Below are 20,800 nucleotides of genomic sequence, written 5' to 3' on the forward strand. Positions count from 1 at the left end.
TTGAAAGTAGTTGAGAAAATATGAAATTGTGGTGTAAGGTAGATGATAATGAGAAGGTATTTATATAAAAGTAAAAACAATTCTTTTAAAAAAAAAATTCAGATTTTTTTTCGGATTTTTTACAATTTTTTAAATTTTTTATTGAACTAATTAATCTCTGTCGTTGGATTTAAAAAAAAATCGAATTCCAACACTCCAGATTGTGCCACGTGTCACAACGGTAACTTTTCTTAATTTTAAAACTATATTTTTCTTTTTATTTATTTATAAAGCAAAATAATATCAACCGTTGATCTCAGACCCAATGGTTGATATTAAATAAGATTTATTATTATTATTATTATTATTGTTACAAATCGGACGGTCCAATTTAAAGAGCTGTTGAAATCGAACGGACCGTGGGAAGCCACGGTAACCTCAGCAGACTGCGACGCAGGTCCCATACTCTGAAAAGCTGTCGGCTGACGCACTCCCACGCGCTGGTGAGTTGTACGCGCTTGACAGAAAGAAATATAAAATTGGGCTGACAATTCCTCATAGGCCCGGAGCTCGGGCCTCCACTCTCCATCAGGCTGCCCACGCTGGAGCTTTAAGGCCCGGCTATCTAGCCCTATGTCGTCCTCCGTCCCCCGAGCACCAGCCCACGCTGGAGTTGCTGTAAGCTTTATATGTATATTCTCATCTCTACCTAGCATGAGGCATTTTGGGAGCTCACTAGCTTTGGGTTTTATAGGAACTCCGAAGTTAAGCGAGTTCATTCGAGAGCAATCCCATGATGAGTGACTCACTGGGAAGTTCTCGTCTGAGTTCCTAGAAGCAAAATCATGAGGGCATGGTCGGGGCCCAAAGCAGACAATATCGTGCTACGGTAGAGTCAAACCCGGGATGTGATGAGGGCCCAGGTAGGGATGTGTCAATTTTGATTTGGACAGAAACAAAAGGCGCACTAACAAGAGCTGCTACCGCTACGATGTCATTTAGGTTTCTCTCTTCATATATCATAATTTTTGAAATAAAAATTCAACCAAATTAGTGAAGGTATCACTTGCTAATTTATTTTAAAAAAAATATAGAAGTTGTTTGCCCAAAAAAAAAAAAAAAAAAAAAAAAATATATATATATATATATATATAGAAGTTCGTATTCACGGTTATATTAGTTTCCTTAAATATCTCATTTTATTTATGCCGCAAAATTTAAATGCACCGTTTTCGTAATCGAAAAATGAATCTAGCATGGGAGTAAAGAAGGAACAAATTGCACGACAAATATAGAAAGGAGTATCGATTAATTGCATTAAATTAACTCATGAATATAAGATGTTGTTTCATGACAGGCATGAACAAGATAACATAAAAACTATGAATCACTTTCATTTCACTTTCTACTATTTTAGTAAAATCATATAAAATACACTTTATAGATTTATACTACGTGCACGAGTAATATCACACGACAAAAGTAAATATATAACCTATCTAATTTGGGTCTATTGGCCCATCAACAGTCTTTCTAATCTGGGCCGGACCAGCCCCCCGAGTAAGTCTTCCCACCAAACCTTTTGGATTTGGGGGCCAAAAATATGAGACATCCAATTTCTGCTGTTGCCTGTTGGTACGCGCGCGTAAAGACACGGCCTTGAGAAGAAAGGAACTACGGCGAAGGTGCATTTCTTCATCTTCTTCCTTAGCACTCTCTCTGTATCTATCTCCCTCTCCTCGCAGAAAGAGTGCTAAGCCCCTCTCTCTCTTTCTCTCTCTACGTAAACGTACCCTCTGGAACCCCTTCTAATTACGCTTGAATAATTTCAAAATTATCATCCACCGCATCAATTTCTCGACCCCTTTATCGAATTCGATATTTTTTTTTATTTTTTGCCGAGTTTCTTTGTTTCTCCTGCTCGGCGGTTCTCGATCGGCGCCTGTTCGAGTTTGAATTCAGAAATTTAGGGTTTGATCGGTGGGTCGTCGGGAATAGAAATCATGATTAAACCCAAGTGGTTTTTTGGGGGGAAAATTTCCCAATTTCGTGGGCTTTTCAATGGAATTTTTACTTTGGCATTGGTCTTCTTGTTCTACAGCCAGGAAAGTTTTCTCAGAAACCCTTTTCTGGGTAGCTCGCATTCGGTTCTTCCTCCTCGATGGAGTTCCAAATTCAATGGATTTGGCGATCCAAGTCGTCGGGTCGATATTATTCGCAGGGGAATGGCCGAAGTTGATGTTTATGCTTCGAATTGTAGTGTCAGTGTTAATGGGTCGGATGCCAATTTGTTATCAGGACCTAATCCCGAATTATGCGCCAGGTTGTTCAAACACGAAGGTTATGGGAGCAAATGTGAGTTCTTGATCGCCCATCCGGAGTGTACTTCCGGTGGTTATTTTAATTACATTCATTTCTTTTACTGCAGCTGTGAGAAAGTTAGCATTTTGGGGTATGTAGTGTTGGCAATATGGTTAGCTGCTTTGTTCTATCTATTGGGCAATACCGCCGCAGATTACTTTTGTTGTTCTCTGGAGAAGCTGTCGAGTCTTATGAAGCTACCGGCGACTGTGGCCGGTGTGTCTCTGCTTCCGCTCGGGAATGGTGCTCCTGATGTGTTTGCCAGCATTGCTGCTTTTGTGGGTAAGGATACCGGTGGAGTTGGTCTTAATAGTGTGTTGGGTGGAGCTGTCTTTGTTACTTGTATTGTTGTTGGGACTATATCTCTATGCGTGGCGGACAAGGGGTTTCAGATTGATAAGAAATGCTTTATGAGAGATATATGTTTTTTCCTCTTTACTGTTATGTCTCTTGCCTTAATGTTGATGGTTGGTGAGGTTACTGTCGGGGGTGCTATAGTGTTTGTCTTGATTTATGTGGTTTATGCGTTTGTGGTAGCTGCAAACGAGCTTCTGAGGAAACATGTTCGGAAATTGAGGTTGGATGCTGTAACACCGTTGCTACCGGTCAGGGGAAGTATATTTTCTCAGGGAAGCGACAAGGAGGAATCTGTATATGCGTCGCTCCTTGAGTCTGAATCAGACAGTGAGGTACCTCATCTCCTAAGTAAGTTGCCACAGTGGATGTGGGCATCAAATGTGGCAATTTATTCGAATCAGAATGTGAAGGCTCGTTCAGACAGTCCAAGGTCATTGTGGGGTTGGAACGAGGATGAAACAGTGAAGGAAAACTCTTCCTCTTTTAGATTTTTATCACTGCTGGAAATTCCGTTGACGCTGCCAAGACGGTTGACAATCCCTATAGTCGAGGAGGATAGGTGGTCCAAAGGTTATGCTGTTGCCAGTGCTGTACTAGCTCCCATTCTTCTGTTATTTTTATGGAACACCCAAGAAGATGTCGGATCTCTGAGTAAGGAAATTGCCTACTTTATAGGCTTTCTGTGCAGTGGTGTCTTTGGTGTTCTTGCATGTCTACACACCAGACCGGACCAGCCCCCTCAGAAATTTTTATTTCCATGGGTTTTAGGAGGGTTTTTTATGAGCATCATCTGGTTCTACGTTGTTGCAAATGAGCTGGTCGGGTTGCTGGTGGCGTTTGGCATAATTTTTAGAGTAAATCCATCAATCCTTGGATTGACTGTATTAGCATGGGGAAACTCAATGGGTGATTTAATGTCGAACACTGCATTGGCAATGAATGGTGCAGATGGTGTACAAATTGCAATGTCAGGATGTTATGCCGGGCCTATGTTTAACACACTTGCTGGTTTGGGGATCTCAATGGTCCTTGCATCCTGGTCTCAGAGACCGGAACCATACAAAATTCCCAAAGACAATAGCCTGTTTTATACAATGGGATTTCTAATATCAGGGCTTCTTTGGTCACTTGCTGTGCTACCGAGGAATGGCATGCGCCCTAACAAGACCTTAGGACTCGGCCTCATAACCATCTATCTGGTATTTCTCTCCCTTAGGCTAGGCACGTCAATGGGCTTATTGTGGTAGATCTATGAGGAAGATCTCATTGATTGATATCTAAAAATATGTTGTGTCTTGTACAGTGTTGAGTTGGAATGGCAATGTTGACCTAGTAGTTGTGTCTTTCAGCATTGCTAACTGATGCCGAATTATTATCCCAGATAATGTATTACAACTTCCATGTTAATATGAAAACGAGTTTTTGTTTCCACGAATTCAATTTGCCTACTTATATAACCTACCTTATGGTTATTTAAGATTGTTATTTCTCTGTGGCGTTTAACACCTCTACTTGGTGATGAAATGTTGCGACACTTTTTCATTAATTGGTTGTTATGTGTGGTTTTGTTGACGAATGCTTGGCATACTTCTGTAACATTTCTCGTGCCTACTGCGAACTGGTTAACTGAATCAGGCATCTCAGCTAATGTTTAGATTTGCCGGCGCATGCTTGCCTGTGAAGACGGTAGAAACATAAAGCTGAGATGTCCGAAGGCCCGTGGACAGAAATCTTACACAAGTACTCGGTAGCTTAGCATCAAAGATGTTATCATTTATCAGTCTCTTGTAATCAAATTTCCCATCCCATTAGTTGTAGCGAAAACACGTCTCATTTCAGAAACGTTTCGTTTGTTTGAAATTCCCTGTTTTGGCAACTCAAAACGGGAATGACATGCTCCGGCTTCTGCAGCGGCATGGCTACCTCCACGAGATTCAATTAAATGGCGAAGTCGGGCAAGAATTCTTGTTTGGTCTTCTTTACGTTGTGTAATTGGTTTGCACTTTTCATTGCTTATTTATCAGAAACGGATTCTGTATCGACGGTTAGTACATTGGTGGTGCATCCTTTTGAGAAAAGTAAAATGTTGCAAAAAAAACACCTAAAAGCTTCAACAGATGAGTTCCCAGTTAGTACAGGTTGGGGCAACTAAATGATTATCCATCAAACAATCCATGAAGAACGAAAATTAAAGGATTAGCAGCTTCCAAAATGCAGAAAATTGAACTCTCGTCTGCTGCAGAATCGCAGATCATCTTGTTTCGACGTGAAATCAAGAAAAGCTTCTCTTTAGAATCTGTGTAAAATTTAACACCTGGTGGATTCACCATAGATGTAGTCGAGAATCGTAATGACTCCAATAACGAAAGCTTGATCCGTTCCCGGTGCCACCACGACATGGTAGAGATCCTCGCTTGCCATCAGTTCCTTCTTCACCCCGATCTGCATTTCATTTTAAACAACGACAAGTCCACACCTTAATCATTTCAGAAGCAATTTACAAACAAGGAAAGTCTTATATGTTCATCGCGAATGCGAATTACTTACCTGTGCCATTGTTTTGCCCTCGGAGTCAACAATACAACAATCCTTATCAGGAAAATTGCCCTTGATCTCAAAGTCCCAGTCTTTGTTCTTTGTGGCTTTCGTTGAGATTCTGATTGCTCGAGTCCTTGCCAAGCACGAGTTCGGCTCTTTTAAACAGAAAACCATCTGGTCCTGCGATCCTTCATAGTCTAAACTGTACCCCCTCCATCTCCGATAAATGCTTAGGGCCTCAACCGTTGCACCCTGGTGCATATTCGAATCAATATGCATGAACGTAAATTGATTAAGCATCCCTAACACCTCTGCATGCACATGTACAATTCAAAAAATACATGTATATGCGTGATTGATAGTGTACCTTTCGGCGAAAGAGAAGCAAGGCGTCTCCATCACTGTCCCTCAGAATCATCTCATCCTTTTTCCCCAGAATTCCACATCCGTCAACCTTGAAAGCAACCTTCTGACTACAATCCGTAACCACAAAACCACCTCCGTTGATCACGTGCGGCCTCCTCCTCACGACAAGCACAGCCTGAGAAGACGAACGGTACATCTTGCTAATTATAGGCATGACGGTATTGTCTTTTGCTGCCATCTCTTTCTTTGATATCTACCGGAGACTCTTCTACTGCGCTCGATGACAAAGTTCGAGCTTGATCTCTTTGCTAACAAGGGTCTTTTCTTTTATACACAGCTTAGAGAGAGACTAGTTGTTTCTTGCTTAACAAGAGTTGGAGGAATATCTGATTTCAAATGTTTGGCAAGTTTTGACTCTGCATATACAATGTGCACTAGTTGGAAGAGTATCTGAATTCAAATGTGCTTGGCAGAGATGCAGTTGCTTGCTCGAGACGGCGATTTCTAGCCAATGAAACGACAGTTTTCGCGTGGGATCAACAGTTTTCCTCAAGGTAAGAGGCTTTTTGTTTAATTATCTGAGTTTGGTAGCTCAAAGTCGTAAAAGAGAATATTTCGAAGGGTAAAGCTCTTCGAAAGCATCTTGTTTGGAGTCCAATTGGACTGCAGTTCAAAGAATCATTGATATCTTTACGTGAGCTTTTGAATTATTGCAACAGATGCTTGTCACCTTTCGAAGTAAGCAAAATTTAACAAATGGATTCAAGTCCATATAATTATGTTAATTTTGCACTTAAAGTTGTAAAAACCCAAAATTGGGGCTCAAAACCTCTCCAAGGCATGTATTTTGGGAAGAGAGTTTGGGATTTGGTGTTGGGGGTTGGGAATTTGGGATTGGTACCCACTACCCACCCAGATGGATAAGGTTGCAAATGGGCTGAGGGAACCACAATTCACTGGACTAGGATTCTCTCCCTTCCTCTTTTTATCCCCTTCCATCATCTCCTTTCACATTCTCTATTTTGTCTTTCTCTTTCTATAAAAAATTACTATAAGATGTTGATATAGCTTAACCGTGACCATTCAAATATGAGGGGAGAGAAGGGGAAGGGAAAAAAGAGGGAAGAAAATCTGCAAATTGAAGAGCAGATAAAGGCAGGCCCTGTGTGTTTGCAACATCAGCAGGAAAGATTGTATGCTGACGAGCGTAAGGAAGACACAATTTCTACGGCCTAGATTAAAGGGTCGTTCAGATCCAATGGTTGGCGTGCCTCTTAAGTTTTGATCCAATGTGGCATTCCCAACTTCATCCATCTCTGAGATTTTAAATCCTTGAGTTGGAGATAGCCTAATTGCACTTTAAAAGTTGTTTTGGATTGTGTTTTACGGTCCTTCTAATTGGATTGTGTTTTGTGGTCCATTTCTAACTGACAATATAAGGACATAAGCGACATTCTAATCAAGAGCATGTGATACCTAATACAATCACGACGGACAAGTACAAAATGCCATATAGGGAAATGACCTGCCAGTCCACTGGCCCATATGCCAAGCTGAACAGGAAAGCCATCTTTCTAACTCATGTGATCGTTTATTTAAAACTCATTTCCTACGTTGGCTTGGTTAATCATTATGAAGTGGATTAGTGGTTGGAAATGAATTTTAAGTTCACATTTCATACGGTACATTTTGTGTTTGATTTTTTATGCTAGTAAATTACACGATAGTGATGAGTAGAAAGCTAAAATGTCTTTGTGAGCCTTTCCATAATCCCAAAAAAGTGAATAACAGTAGTAAAACCACTTGCTAATCCATTAAAAAAAAAAAAAAAAAAAAACAGAGTTCAATTTCAAATCCTTCAGGACAAACAATTTTCATGAATTTCAGTGAAGGACAATATGGTCATACTAGCGTACAAATGAACTGCACAAATAGGAAACGTTTATAAAATAGTGAAAAAAATTGTCACAATTCTAATTTGTGTAAGTTCAGCCTTCAGTTATCAAAGAAGGTCATGAGCTAAAACTCATAAATAAATATAAACATGTCTTCACTCTAACGTTTTTTCCTCTCTTTCACATTTCTCTCAAACTTCTCTATCTTCTGTATATTATCAACAAGGGAATTGTTAGTAACACTCTAAAAATCTCATTCTACACTCCAAACTTTCTATATTAGGAAAGAAAAATACACTAGTGAGGAGTGTAAAATGAGATTTTTGGAATGTCAATAACACTTCTCTATCAACAACAACGAAAATCTTTTATATTTGCACTCACAATGTATTTCATCTACTGTATATTAACGAAACATTAAAAGAAAAGACAAATTCTCCAACTCGTCAAGCTCTCTCTCTCTCTCTCTCTCTCTCTCTCTCTCTCTCTCTCTCTCTCTCTCTCTCTCTCTCTCTCTCTCTCTCTCTCTCTCTCTCTCTCTCTCTCTCTCTCTCTCTCTCCCCCCTGGTTTTTTCGTTGATTTTGATGTAAGCTAGAGGTTAGAAGCTACGATTTTAGAGATATTCTACTTTCAATACGATTGCGACTTGTTTCCCACTAGTTCAATATGAATTCGAGTTGCAAAAGACTTTGTTAGGATTTTGATATGTTGAGATCCGAGGTAATTTAGTGTTCTTGAGCATTGAATCGTTCCATATGATTGGATTGAATTGTTTCGATTCACATTTTTTTTTCATTTTTTTGAATTTGTTTTTTATTTTGTTGAAATTAATCCAAGCAATTTTTCAAAAATTAAATAAAAAACAAATTCAGAAAAATGAATAAAAAGCGAATCGAAACAATGCAATCCAATCATAAGAAACGATTCAACGCTCAAGAATACTAAAGTTCCAAGAATCTCAACTGATCAAAATCCTAACAGAATTCTCTACAACTTGAATTTAGACTGAATTTAGTGGGAAACGAGTCGAAATCATAATGAAAGTAGAATATCTTTGAAATTGTAGCATCTAACCTCTAGCTCACATCAAAATCGATGGACAAGCCATGGGATAGAGCTCCTGACGAGCTGGAGAAATTGTTTTTCTTTCTATGATTCGTTAATATACACTAGATAAAACACATTGTGAGCGTAAATATAAAAGATTTTTGTTGTTGTTGGATAATATACAGAAGATAAAGAAGTTCTAGAGAAATGTGAAGGAGAGGGGAAACAAGTTGAGAGTGAAGACAAGCTTTGCCTGTGAGTCAGTGAGGGCATATTTGCCAAATAGGGTGACTGTGCACGTGCGCACGTGTGGAGTGTTGCATGGGCAACTATAGCAAAGGAAGAAGATGACGCCAATCGGTACAGCTTTTAGGCCATCTCTAACCGAAGGGTCCAGAAGGCTAGAGGGCCGAAAATAGCCCGAAAACCGTCTCCAACCGAGGGCTAGGCCAAAGGGTTGTGGAATCTGAGAGGGCCCCACGAAATCGGAGAGGGCTAGAGGGCTGACTAGAAAAACTGGAAATCCTGTCGATTATAACCAACAGAAATACGTTCCTATTATTTAGTATAACCGATAGTAATACATTTATACTAAATGACACACCCCGACCGAGATCAGGGCATGCTGGCCGTCACACGAAGGTGACGTAGCCATGTGCGCGTGCGGAAGCTATTAAGATAGTAATATAAAAGTACGAATAATTAAAAACCTAATAGCATACAGAGTACTAGTGTATGTGAGACACAATTCAGAGCAAAGCTACAACAGTCCAAAAGGAAAAGATACGACATATTTACACCCGAAGGTGACCCTACAATGGTGAATGTCTGTCAGAAATGCCGGGACGCCCTCTGGGATAAACCACCGAACTTGCTAGACCACTAGAACCTGGAGGGGCGCAAAAACAAAAGCGTGAGTGGGCGAAAACAAAGCTCTTTGAAAACTCTTTAACAAAATACATTCTAACCCCTCGCCGTAAAACCTGTATACTTCCCAGAAAATGAACATATATACGTATGTATAGGTATGTCAATCATGCTCCACATATGCCATTCATGCTTGAGAATATACCACAACAGAATCTCATAATCGAATGTAAATGCTCAAGCGTAATTCACATCAATCACATATAAACTGGCAGCCGGGAGTCACCTAACGTGACATGTACCGCTGCATATAGAGCTCCAATCTCAACTCAACATCTGAATCTGCACACGAGTCGGAACCACCTAATGTAGTCTGTCCGACAGGACTGGGTGTAATATATATACGCTCTAGTGCTACGATCACGTGAAGACTGTGCGAATAATCGCGGGTCACCTACGAGTCGGAACCACCTAATGTAGTCTGTCCGACAAGGCTTGCACCTAACTTGGATCCAAGGCGAGCGTGTGGTGCTGGTGAACATCACGTGAAGGACTGTGCCCTGGCCCTGGGCGGGAGCACTAACACCGGGGGTGCAGATTATGAGCTCTCTAAACATCTCAAACTATAATTGCATAACAACAAGAATACCACTTACCTGGCACTTACCTGTGCGTCCACAGCACCAAATACACAAATATGAATGTATGCCACTACCAATGCATATGATGATGCGTAAGTGATAATAATATAGTGCATGGCATAACTCAAATAACCTTTTCTATTTAATTTCTGGGAATATAACTGTATATAGGTATATACGGAAAACAAAAGCCCACTCACTGAAAATTAGAAGGGTCGTAGCCCCCCTGCCTCGAATGTGAACGTTCGTCCTCGGGAAACGAATCACCTATACGCAACAAAGTTACGAAAACATTAATTTAAAAGCACCTAAGCAACTTCTCGTAATAACTTCTCATACATTGCTCAAAATGGACAATTGAATATACCAATGTGATCTACACAACCTCAGGATCACACCCATATTTTTAAAATAATTTTTGGACCACGCACGCGCCCCCACGCGCCTGACCACGCACGGACCTACGCGCCCCCACGCGCGGCCCACGTGCACTGCACACTGACGGCGTCAGTTGACGCCGTCAGGAATATTCCGTCAACTAACGGAATATTCCGTCAAATCTAACTAGACTCCGTCCACTGCCGTTAGGAATATTCCGTTAGACTTAACGGAATATTCCCCTGTCTTCTCCGGCGAGCCTTCGCCGGCGCCGTCGCCGGCGCCGGTGGCCGGAAAACTGGGAAATTTTCAAACCTTGTTTTCTCCTTCGTTTTTCAACCAAATTTCACGTTCTTTATACCAAAATGAAGCTTAGGACTAGTAGAACAACGTTAGACTAGTTTTAAGGCCTAAAAATTAAAGAATCTCACCTGCAACAACGATCCAAGTTCGGCCAACTTCGAACCTAGCCTTCCCAACGTCCAAATTCACCCAACGAACCACTCCGAGGCTCCTTGGGACCTCACAAACACATCTACAAGCTTAGAATCTCCTAAAACAAGCTAGATTAGGTTTGCATGAACAGTGCAATAATTCGGCCATTGTTGAAACGACGTGAAAACAACGATATCCTTACCTGAAAATGGCACCCTTGAACTCCTCTCAGCTCCACGAACACGATGGTGGTCTTGGTTTCTTGTTTGGTGAAGGTTTGAGTTGGTTTGTGTGTGTGGCCGTGTGTAGAGGAAGAAGAAGAAGAGGAAACTCGGAGAGAGAGAGAGAGAGAGAGACTGAGAGACAGAGTGACAGGAAGTGAGGAAAAGAGGGAGGGAATCCCGGGAGAAAAGAGAGTGTATGAGTGTGTGTGGTCCCACCACATCACACAACACAAATATACACGTAAACGAATAGATTAGGGGTAAAATCGTAATTTCCCATGTACGTTAAAATGAAATTTGGGACGGGATGTTACACTAAATAAGAGCAATGTATTCCTGTCGATTATAACCGACATGAATGCTTTGATTTTTTTTTTTTTTTTTTTTACTGTTTTATTATTTTTTTTTATTTACAAAATTTTTCCTATAACTTCTATTTTTCATATATTTTTTTTTAAATTCTATGTTTTTCCTACAACTTTTATTTTACAAAATTTGTTTCATTTTTTTTTTAAATTCCATTTTTTCCTATAACTTCTATTTCACAAAATTTGTTTCATATTTTATTTTAAATTCTATTTTTTTTTTCCTATAACTTCTATTGCACAAAATTTGTTTCATATTTTTTTTAATTCTATTTTTTTCCTATAATTTCCTAAGCCATTATACAACATTAAATTAAATTAAGTAACATGAAACAACATTAAACAATATGAAACAACATTAAATAACATTAACCAACATAAAAATTATACTACATAAAAAAAAACATTTAACAACATGAAACTTAAACAACATTTAAGTTGTAGTTTTTAAATAATAAATTATGTTTGGCCATATGGCTCTCGGTTGGAGACGGTTTTTTGTGATAGGGCTAAAACATGCCCTCTAGCCCTTTGGCCCTCGGTTGGAGATGGAAGCAAATATGACTCTGTACTAGTGTGCCACGTTACATGACAAACACCACCAAGTACCCAATGTAGCATTTGTGAAGTTATCCTATTAGATTTCAACTCGTAATCAAGGTTTATTCTCATTTCTCGGTAAGCATGGTTCATTTTATACAAATTTTCTCGAGCTCTTTTTGCATAAAAACGACGAGCACCCTACAACGATTCCGTTGCAACTTTCAAAATATTTTCTGATTGTTCTCCTATTGTACATAAAATTTTCAACTTATATTACATTTTACTCAAAATCTGCTCATTAATTAACGGGTCATTTATGAACCAATTCCATCGATGAGAGTATAGTTTTATTGTAAGCCGTCCAAATCGAATCCAACGGAACAACTTGGTCCACCCTGTTGTTCTGCAAAGGGTGATCCGCACAAGAGAATTGGCATAATTGAGATTAAATCTCTGATTGCTGAACCTGACAAAAACGACATGGCAGGGAGGAGGAGGAGACAATGCTTTGGGTTTGGGGGGGGTAGAAATTAAATTATGGGAAGGATCTTGGTGAAAGAATATTTTGCCCGGTTCATGAAAAAGTTCTCAAAAGTGGGACTGAGGGTAAAAGAGGACTATTATCACTGTGATTTTTGTGTAAATGCAGTAAAAAGGCGACCCCCAAAGTTCAAACCCAATGGGACAACTTGTTTAGACACTCTTGTTGAGACAATTTTCAATTCAAATGTGGCCCTATCATCGTATATGGGACTATCTGTATTAGAGAGTGTTTAACAAGTATGATGAGTGGTGAATCGGTAGTATGGATATGGTGGTATGCGGTTGTCCATGACAGTAGCCACATCGTGAAACGTTGAAAGCGTCGAAGAAACCTGAATTTTATTTTATTTTTTTCGTCTTATTCAAACCCTGACTAAAATGACGTTGTATTGGCCATTTCTAAAATAGAAAACGTTCAAACCTATTTCAACAAAAATTACCCACTTCGCTCAAATTTCTCTATCCAACTTATTTCCTCAATTCCTTAGTGAGAAAATAACTTGTTAGCTTTTATATTTCTCTCAATATATATATATATATATATATATATTTTAATATTCCATGTCAGTTTATATGTCGAAATAGCATTACTCTTAGCATTTAGTCCATGTAGTTTTAATTTTGACAATTGTGATTATGTAGTTTGTTTACTTTTGCAATTATTGAAAAATCACTAGTTTGGTGATTGAAGAATAAAACCTAACGTGGCAGCAATGTGCATTGGCAATTTCAACATTTCAAGCGCATTAATTTTACAAGAAAGCGTCATCTGCGTGGACATAAATCAATAAGAGAAAACTGAATATAACACATGAATAAATCAGAATGTTCATGATCTTTTATGAATCTAGATTGTCGTTTTAGGTACACGAATATCCAATATGCATGTATCGCCGTGTCAAATATTGCTACTTCAGTTCAAACTACCAATTTACAAAAGTAAATTAACTTTGCCCAAATTGAAACTTCAAAAACTAAATGAAATACTACTGCCTCGCCTAAAAATTAAGATAAAAGTCGATGACAGTACAAATAACACGAGCACATTATCATCGTAGCACCTCGTACTAATATTACAATAATGTGTGTAAATTCCTCTTCTCGTAAGGTTAAATTTTTGGCACGAAACATCAATATAGCAGCTAGGTAAAGGCAAAGGTAAAATTGACATGAGATTTTACCCAGATGGTTAGTTATTCTCAGAGTCAGGGCTGATTTGTCCAAAGGCTCTGATTTGCCCAAACACCACTGATTTCCCCGCCTTTTCTCTTTCCTACGCAGTGGTCACGTGCGGTCTGAGGTACTTCCCCATCGTGCTTTTCGCTCCTTCCTCTGCAAATCCTGCAACTCACTCACCCCTTCACACTAAAAATAATACAAATTGGACCAATTTATTTATTTATAATTAAAAAAAAAACCCACAATCATACAAAAAGCTTGAGTTTTTACTTGTTTTTGTATAAATCCAACTCCAAAAATCTCACTCAAAAGCTCTCAACTTTGCCAAATGCGTCCGTATACACAGACACTTGCAGTTGCAGGCTTTTTGCACAGCCGTCTTTACTATTACCATTGCCATTATTAACTGATTAATTAATTAATTAATTATCTCTGCAATTACCAAAACATGCAAACAAAACACAGATTAGATGTGCCTCGAGAAGGAAAACAAAACAAATCAAAACCCAAAAACCCATCTTTTTTGAAAAACATTCATTCAATCGAATCACTCCATTGAGCCCTGTGAGTTGTGAGAATTTTCAATTAATGGCAACCCCTTTTTGTAATTCTAATAATGTTAATACCCTTTTAATAATGTTTTGATAAAAGTTTAAATCTTTACACCCTCCCATTAATCCCCTCTCCTGTTTGCAGAGCATTTATGCACCGTGCAACGTCTCTTTTTATCCCTGTCAGAGCCCCTAATTACTGCTTTCTACCATTTCATTTCTACACCTACCATCATTTGCTTTGCCGCTTCATAAGTGCTTTTCTGCTGAGTGCTTTTGATTGATGAGCTTTTTTTTGTAATTACCAATAGCAGCAACTGCAGTGCTTCTATCGGCGGCAATACTGCTACTGCTTTTCTCTCTGTAATCTCCGCTGTCGTTTTCTTCATTTGAGGTCTGTGTTTTAGGTGATTTAGCAACTGGGATTTGGTTCCTATTTGGAATGGCAGCTCCTTCTGGTAGTTCTGCTTCTGTGCCGTCTCTGCCACCGCCACGCCCAAAGTCGCCGCCGCAGTATCCTGATTTGTATGGGAAGCGCAGAGAAACAGCCAGGGTTCAGATGCTCGAGAGGGAAATTGGTTTTCTTGAGGTAACTCTAATTTTTCTTACTTTCTGTTAATTAATTAATTAAAATCTCCATTGAGTTGAAAAATCAAAACTTTGAGTGCAATTATCATTGGGTTAAGTTGGTAATTAAAAAGTTTCAAGTCCTGTTTGTCTTTGTTTTTGTAAATCATTCTTGGATTAAGAATCTAATCTTTTAGTTAATTGGACTGGAAAAAGCTTAACTTTTTTTTTAATTTCTTTAGCTTAATTCTGTGAAAAGTGAAAAGGTGGGACTTCCATTTTTGTGAACAACAAATCATGATTAAGAAAATCTTCATTTGAGGGTGTGCTCATAAAGCTAGACAATATGCTGGTTTAACACTTAATTTAAAGTTAATTAACATGGAAATGATCAGTTCAAGTAATTTGGTGGAGAGTGATCCTGATTTACTACAAACCATTTCAATGTTGTTCCGTTTTAAGGACTAATTAACTCGAAAGTTTCGGAACTTAATGTAGTCGATCCAATGAATAATACTCCTCTGTTTGCTTGGTTTAGTAAGTTTTGGTTAATCATATTATACAGGTGACTCTAATTAACTTCGTTTAGCAGCGCAAACCCCACCGGCGTGGACGATGAACTCCGTGAACTATTCTTACCGGTTTTGCATAGTCTTCAACCGGGGATCAACTTGAATTAGTGATAGTGAATTAGAATTGGTGGTATTCTGTTTGTCCTGTCACTTTGTACACTTGAAAGTGTTTGGCAGGTTTTCATTGACTTCATGCGGTACCCTGTTTATCTTTAACATATCAGATAATAATACCAAAGTAGTTTGTCGGAACTTTAGATAGGGATGGTCTTTGGGTTCATACGATCCATATGTAACTCAATCGGATTATATTAACTCGAGGCATTAGAGACCATTAAGATGTTTCCAACTTGAGCTCAAAAACGGTTCATCTCTCATCTTTCAATGCTGATGTGGTAGCTTTCCACTGAATAATTGAATTTTGTGTCGTTGTAAACAACTTGATTGTCTATTGGAACCAAAGGTACTTTCGATAATTGAAGTGCTGCTCCTGCGTATCCCCAACGGAAATGCGCCTTTAATCAATCATGTCATAGAGTTTCCAAACGGAAAATATATTACTTAATATCTCATTTCTTTTTACTTGATTCTTCTTATTTGGTTTATGTGGAAGTTAAACAATTACCTTGTTTGTTTGCAGGAGGAACTAAAATCTGTTGAACGGCTTCAACCTGCTTCCAGATGCTGCAAAGAGTATGTCACTTTCTTCCATTACCTTTTGTGGCACGTAGTTCTCAAAATTGGAACTAGAAGAAGTCAAACTGAAAACCTACTAAATTTGTTTGCTTTAGTCATTTCATGACGAGGTGGTGATTCTCTTTAAATGTCGTGTTCGTCAACTGACAGTAGATTGAACATGACTATTTTGCAGGGTTGTTGATTTTGTGGTTGCAAACCCAGATCCGTTAATACCTACGTAAGAAAAATGTCACCGTTTTCTTGTTGTTGTAAAGTTTAGTGCACCTTATGTGTATTCATTAGATTTTCTCTCTTTTAAACAGGAATCAAAAGAAACGCAGGTCATGCCGCTTCTGGAAATGGCTATGGTACCATTCTCTCTTCGTCTTAAAGAATTATGTTAGTTTACGAGTTTTGCATTCCAAAGTTTTGTTTTTATGTTTTTTATAAGATGAAAATCGGTTTATACTGTACAGCGACTGCAATAAGAAAAACTGTGTTGACATTACAGAAACATTAAAGGATGTTGACTACTAATACTTTGGGTGATCTTGAATTAGTACATGCTGAGCACCGATCATCCTTCCGTCAATATTGCAAAGACTTCTAACATTTAAGATGCAGCAGAACGTTTTGAGTTTTGTTTTGCTTTACATTAACCTTAATGGACTTCTACATTCGATGGCAGTATTAAAAAAGTTGAATTGTTCCGAATATGACATAAGCTTGTTTGTGGTACAGCGGAATGCCCTGTTTCAGCTGCTCATGGATTTTCTGTTGCTGCTGCGACGGGTGCTCTCTCCGCCTAGAAATGCCACGCTGCTGTGACTGCAGTCCGTGTAACTGTAATCCATGTGCCTGCTGTCCGCTACCAAAGTGGCGATGTTGCTGCTCATGTCCCCGCTCCAACTGCTGCAAAAATATTTCATGCGGCAGAAATTGTTGCATTTTCCCGCCCTGTTCATGTCCCGATTGCTCTTGCGCAAATTGTTGCATTTTCCCGTCCTGTTCATGTCCCGATTGCTCTTGCACAAATTGTTGCAAATGGAAATGCTCTTGCCCTAAATGTCCGAAGGTACGACCGTGTTGCTGTTGTAGAATAACCTGTTGCAACCCTTGTAGTATATGTTTTTAGTATTTATACCATCACTGTGGAAGCTTTGTTTTTCATTTTTAGTCTAAATTATGCAAATATTGAAGGATACAAATATTATGTGAGCTATGAAGAAACAGTTATGTATGAGAAACTCTCGACCTAAATGATCGACAATGGTTTTCAATACAAATTTGTACCCTTGTACGCAAGGTAGGTCTTATGTATGAGAAACTCTCGAGCTACATGATCGACAAGCGTCAAATCCGATAACAGTCATTAGTACGCAAGATTTCCGTAGCGGGCCGGGAAACTTTTGAGAATTAAAGCAGTCTGATTGTTTATGGTCTCGATTCAAACTCAAGCAGTCTGATTCCTATTTATGAGAATTAAACTCGCATGAACTACCGTGGAAGGTCTTTTTAACTTGCTTACGCCTCGGCAATCTCTAAACAAAATGGATTGGTGCAATTTGGAACAAGATTATGCGAGCAAAATCATCGGTATGTCACATTAGTTTTCGCTGGCAAAATCATCCCCATTGAACTGCTTTCCCCAAAAGCCGAAATCATCCCAAAACCAAAAGCACTTTCGAGCCCAACAACAGAAGAAGAAGAAGAAAAAAAAAAAAAAAAAAAAAAAAAAAACCCCGAATTCTTAGTCTATCAACTGCGTCCATGCAAAAGCAACCGGGGTTTTGACTAGGTGTTGTGGGTTTGCCCACACAATTGACCCAAATTCCGACCTTGCTGTTTTCTCTGCACCCGGCAAAGCCACAAACGTAACTGTGTACTTCTGCTTCTCTCCTACATTGTTGAACACGAGCCTTGTGGGCTTCACGACGGTCCTCACCGTCGAAGGACTGGTCACGGAGGCTCTGTATACAGAGCCCGCTGCGCCGACATTTGTCAATTCCCGGGTGTACCTCACAACCCTTTTGTTTTTGCTCCCGAACACGATTGAGAACGAAGGGTAGTTGAGCTGGCCGGGGTCCGAATACTTTCTCTCACAAGTAACATTGGGCCTCTTGACAATGGCTTGGACATGCTCATTGGTGTACTCCAATGAGCACAAAAATGCAATGTAGTCCTCGGCGGTGGTGTCATAAACCAGGCCCGGTGAGAGCGCCTTCGAGGGGTCGACATGGCCGGAGCCGTGCCCCCACGGGTTAGAAAGCGTGCCGTCGGCCGCGTCTCGGAGGGGGGACTTGGTGTTGTCATGGGTGTAAGCTGTGGTCATTAGGGCAGATTTCACAGCACTTGGGCTCCATTCTGGATGGGCCGCCTTGAGCAGTGCTGCAAGCCCACTAATGTGTGGGCATGACATTGATGTACCTGCAACAAAATCACAGAGGTCGAGTCAACTTCAAATTGGTCAACATCGTCAACGGTCATGATCAAATCACTGGTAACAAACTAGCCGTTACCTGACATGATGTTGAACTGGCTCTTCCTCTTGTCATCCTGAAGCCCGGTGGGCCCGATCGCCTCCGACCACGCTGCCAAAATGTTGACACCTGGACCAATCACGTCCGGCTTCAAGATCTGGGGGATCACCGTATTGGGCCCCCGTGAACTAAACGCCGCCACGACCGGAGACGGCCGTACATTCAACACGGTCCCGCCGAAGGTAATTGCAGCCGTAGGATTGGGATCGTGCTGAGCATATGCCCTGATTTGATCACCGACTTTTCTTCCGACGGCGACAGCTGGTAGCAAGTGACTGTCAGCCACCAACTCCTCACCACTGGCGGCGGTGTTGGCGATTATCATCCCAATCCCACCAGCTGCGCGCACGACGCCACCTTTCTCGACACGTGCGTTGACGCCTCGGTCGCACATCACCACTTTCCCACGCACCAAATCCGGGTTCAGCGAACCGGGTAGGCACAAGTTACCAGAGCCGTTGGACCCCTTATTGTAAACCAACTGGACCGGTTTGTTTCCCATTCCGGTCCCGCTGTAAAGAGACACGCCGGTGAACCGGAGTTTGTTGCCTAGCAAAGCGTAAGCCGGAAAATCCCGATCCAAGGTCCCGGCTCCAACGGTCATGATCCATGGGGCTGTGTTGGCCAACGAGGCCTTAGTGGGCCCACTGTTCCCGGCAGAGCATGAGACGAAAATACCCCTCTCCATAGCCGTGAACGCGCCAATCGCGATCGTGTCGCGGTAGTAAGGAGCGGAGCCACCGCCTAGAGAGAGCGACAAGACGTCGACGCCGTCGATGATGGCGCGATCCATTCCCGCGATAATGTCCGAACCGAAACATCCGGTGCTCCAGCAGACCTTGTAGGCGGCGACGCGCGCGTGAGGCGCCATTCCGCGAGCCGTTCCGCTCGCGTAACCGAGGAGGCTGGCGTTGGCCACGAGGGACCCGGCGGCGGTGCTGGAGGTGTGGGTGCCGTGACCGTCTATGTCGCGAGGAGACACGACTTCGCTCGGCTTTCTCAAGTTGCTTCCGCCGGAGGCCATTTGATAACCTTTGGAGAAGCTCCGAGCTCCGATTAGCTTCTTGTTGCAGAGAGTAGCGGCAAAATCAGGGGCAGATTCGCACTGGCCGCGCCACTTGGTCGGGATCTCGGGCATTCCGGTGTCGTCGAAGCTCTTGGACTCGGGCCAGACCCCGGTGTCCAGAACTCCGATGATAACGTCATTGGATGCCTGGTTCAAATCCTGGGTCGAGTGACCCGCCCAGAGTCCCGATTCGGTATCAAGACCCAGGAACTCGGGGGTACGAGTGGTGTGGAGGTTGTAAACCGTGTCTTCGTAGACACCAATGACAGAGTCGGACTGGCGGAGCAGCTCGGCCTGGTCCGGATCTAAGGAGGCGGCGAAGCCGTGGTAGGCGTCGGTGTAGGTGTAAAGGAGGGAATCTGAGTCGGAGGAGAGGGACTGGAGGCTGGCGGAGTACCAGTCATGGTGGGTCGCGTAGGATTCCGGTTTGGAGTGCTGGTTCATGTGCACAATGTAAGTCTGCTTCGCCATGGCTAAGAGACATGGGAGAAGAAGGAGCAGAGCTCCGAACCAGAAGGCCTCGGAGGCCATGGCTAAAAAGCTTGAGCTGGGTAGATTTAGTATATCCAAATGTGGAAGATGAAGAGAGAGTGAGAGAGTACAGTCGCTCTGGAGCCGCGACTGCCAGAAAGGGGTAGAAGAGGATAGAGGGAGAAAGAGACCGATGTCGGGCTTATAAGCATGAGGAGATCTCGAATGCGACATTCATTTGGGTTTAATTACTCCGATGCCATTTCCCCGCAATAATAATCACTTTTTAATAGTTAATTAGGATTAGTAATTTAGTATCATGGAAGTAAAGCTGGATTCTACGTGATTAAGGTGAGGTTTGGTATTTGTTAATTATATCTGTGTTGAAATTCAGTGTTTGATATGGCTTTTTTTTATTAGCACCCTAAACAATTTTGAATACGCTCTACATTTTAAATAACTTGTAAGTCCTAACATGTAATGACAATTTTCACCTAATTAAATATAAAAATGGAGCACCACCAGAAAATGGAAGACATGGCCGGCCAGCACCGGTTAACACCACCATATCTGGATGGAAATGAACAAAACTTCCCATTTGGGGATTCAGGTCACTTGACCATCTCGTATTGCGCT

General features: G+C 41.0%; 4 protein-coding genes across 4 annotated transcripts; 2 read left to right on the plus strand and 2 right to left on the minus strand.

Moving 5' to 3' along the window:
- Positions 1-1,588: 1,588 nt before the first annotated feature.
- On the plus strand, positions 1,589-4,132 carry LOC137748191 (cation/calcium exchanger 4). The gene has a single exon (XM_068488297.2). It carries the CDS (start codon positions 1,983-1,985, stop codon positions 3,942-3,944), a length of 1,962 nt encoding a protein of 653 aa, XP_068344398.2. The 5' UTR covers positions 1,589-1,982; the 3' UTR covers positions 3,945-4,132.
- A 549-nt stretch (positions 4,133-4,681) lies between these two features.
- On the minus strand, positions 4,682-6,073 carry LOC137746522 (protein LURP-one-related 6-like). Its single transcript, XM_068486545.2, has 3 exons — positions 5,603-6,073; positions 5,245-5,487; positions 4,682-5,139 (listed from the first exon to the last, which is right to left on the minus strand). Exons 1-3 carry the CDS (start codon positions 5,837-5,839, stop codon positions 5,005-5,007), a joined length of 615 nt encoding a protein of 204 aa, XP_068342646.2. The 5' UTR covers positions 5,840-6,073; the 3' UTR covers positions 4,682-5,004.
- An 8,405-nt stretch (positions 6,074-14,478) lies between these two features.
- Positions 14,479-17,392, plus strand: LOC137747303 (uncharacterized). Its single transcript, XM_068487392.2, has 5 exons — positions 14,479-14,859; positions 16,050-16,102; positions 16,281-16,325; positions 16,411-16,455; positions 16,829-17,392. Exons 1-5 carry the CDS (start codon positions 14,713-14,715, stop codon positions 17,220-17,222), a joined length of 684 nt encoding a protein of 227 aa, XP_068343493.2. The 5' UTR covers positions 14,479-14,712; the 3' UTR covers positions 17,223-17,392.
- A 271-nt stretch (positions 17,393-17,663) lies between these two features.
- LOC137747302 (subtilisin-like protease SBT1.8) lies at positions 17,664-20,446 on the minus strand. The gene is made up of 2 exons (XM_068487391.2): positions 18,607-20,446; positions 17,664-18,514 (listed from the first exon to the last, which is right to left on the minus strand). The coding sequence occupies exons 1-2, from the start codon at positions 20,396-20,398 to the stop codon at positions 17,838-17,840; spliced, it is 2,469 nt and encodes an 822-aa protein (XP_068343492.2). The 5' UTR covers positions 20,399-20,446; the 3' UTR covers positions 17,664-17,837.
- Between the last annotated feature and the right edge of the window lie 354 nt (positions 20,447-20,800).

This window comes from Pyrus communis, chromosome 2 (assembly GCF_041283825.1).
Source record: "Pyrus communis isolate YQ-2024b chromosome 2, ASM4128382v1, whole genome shotgun sequence".
NCBI lineage: Eukaryota > Viridiplantae > Streptophyta > Magnoliopsida > Rosales > Rosaceae > Pyrus > Pyrus communis.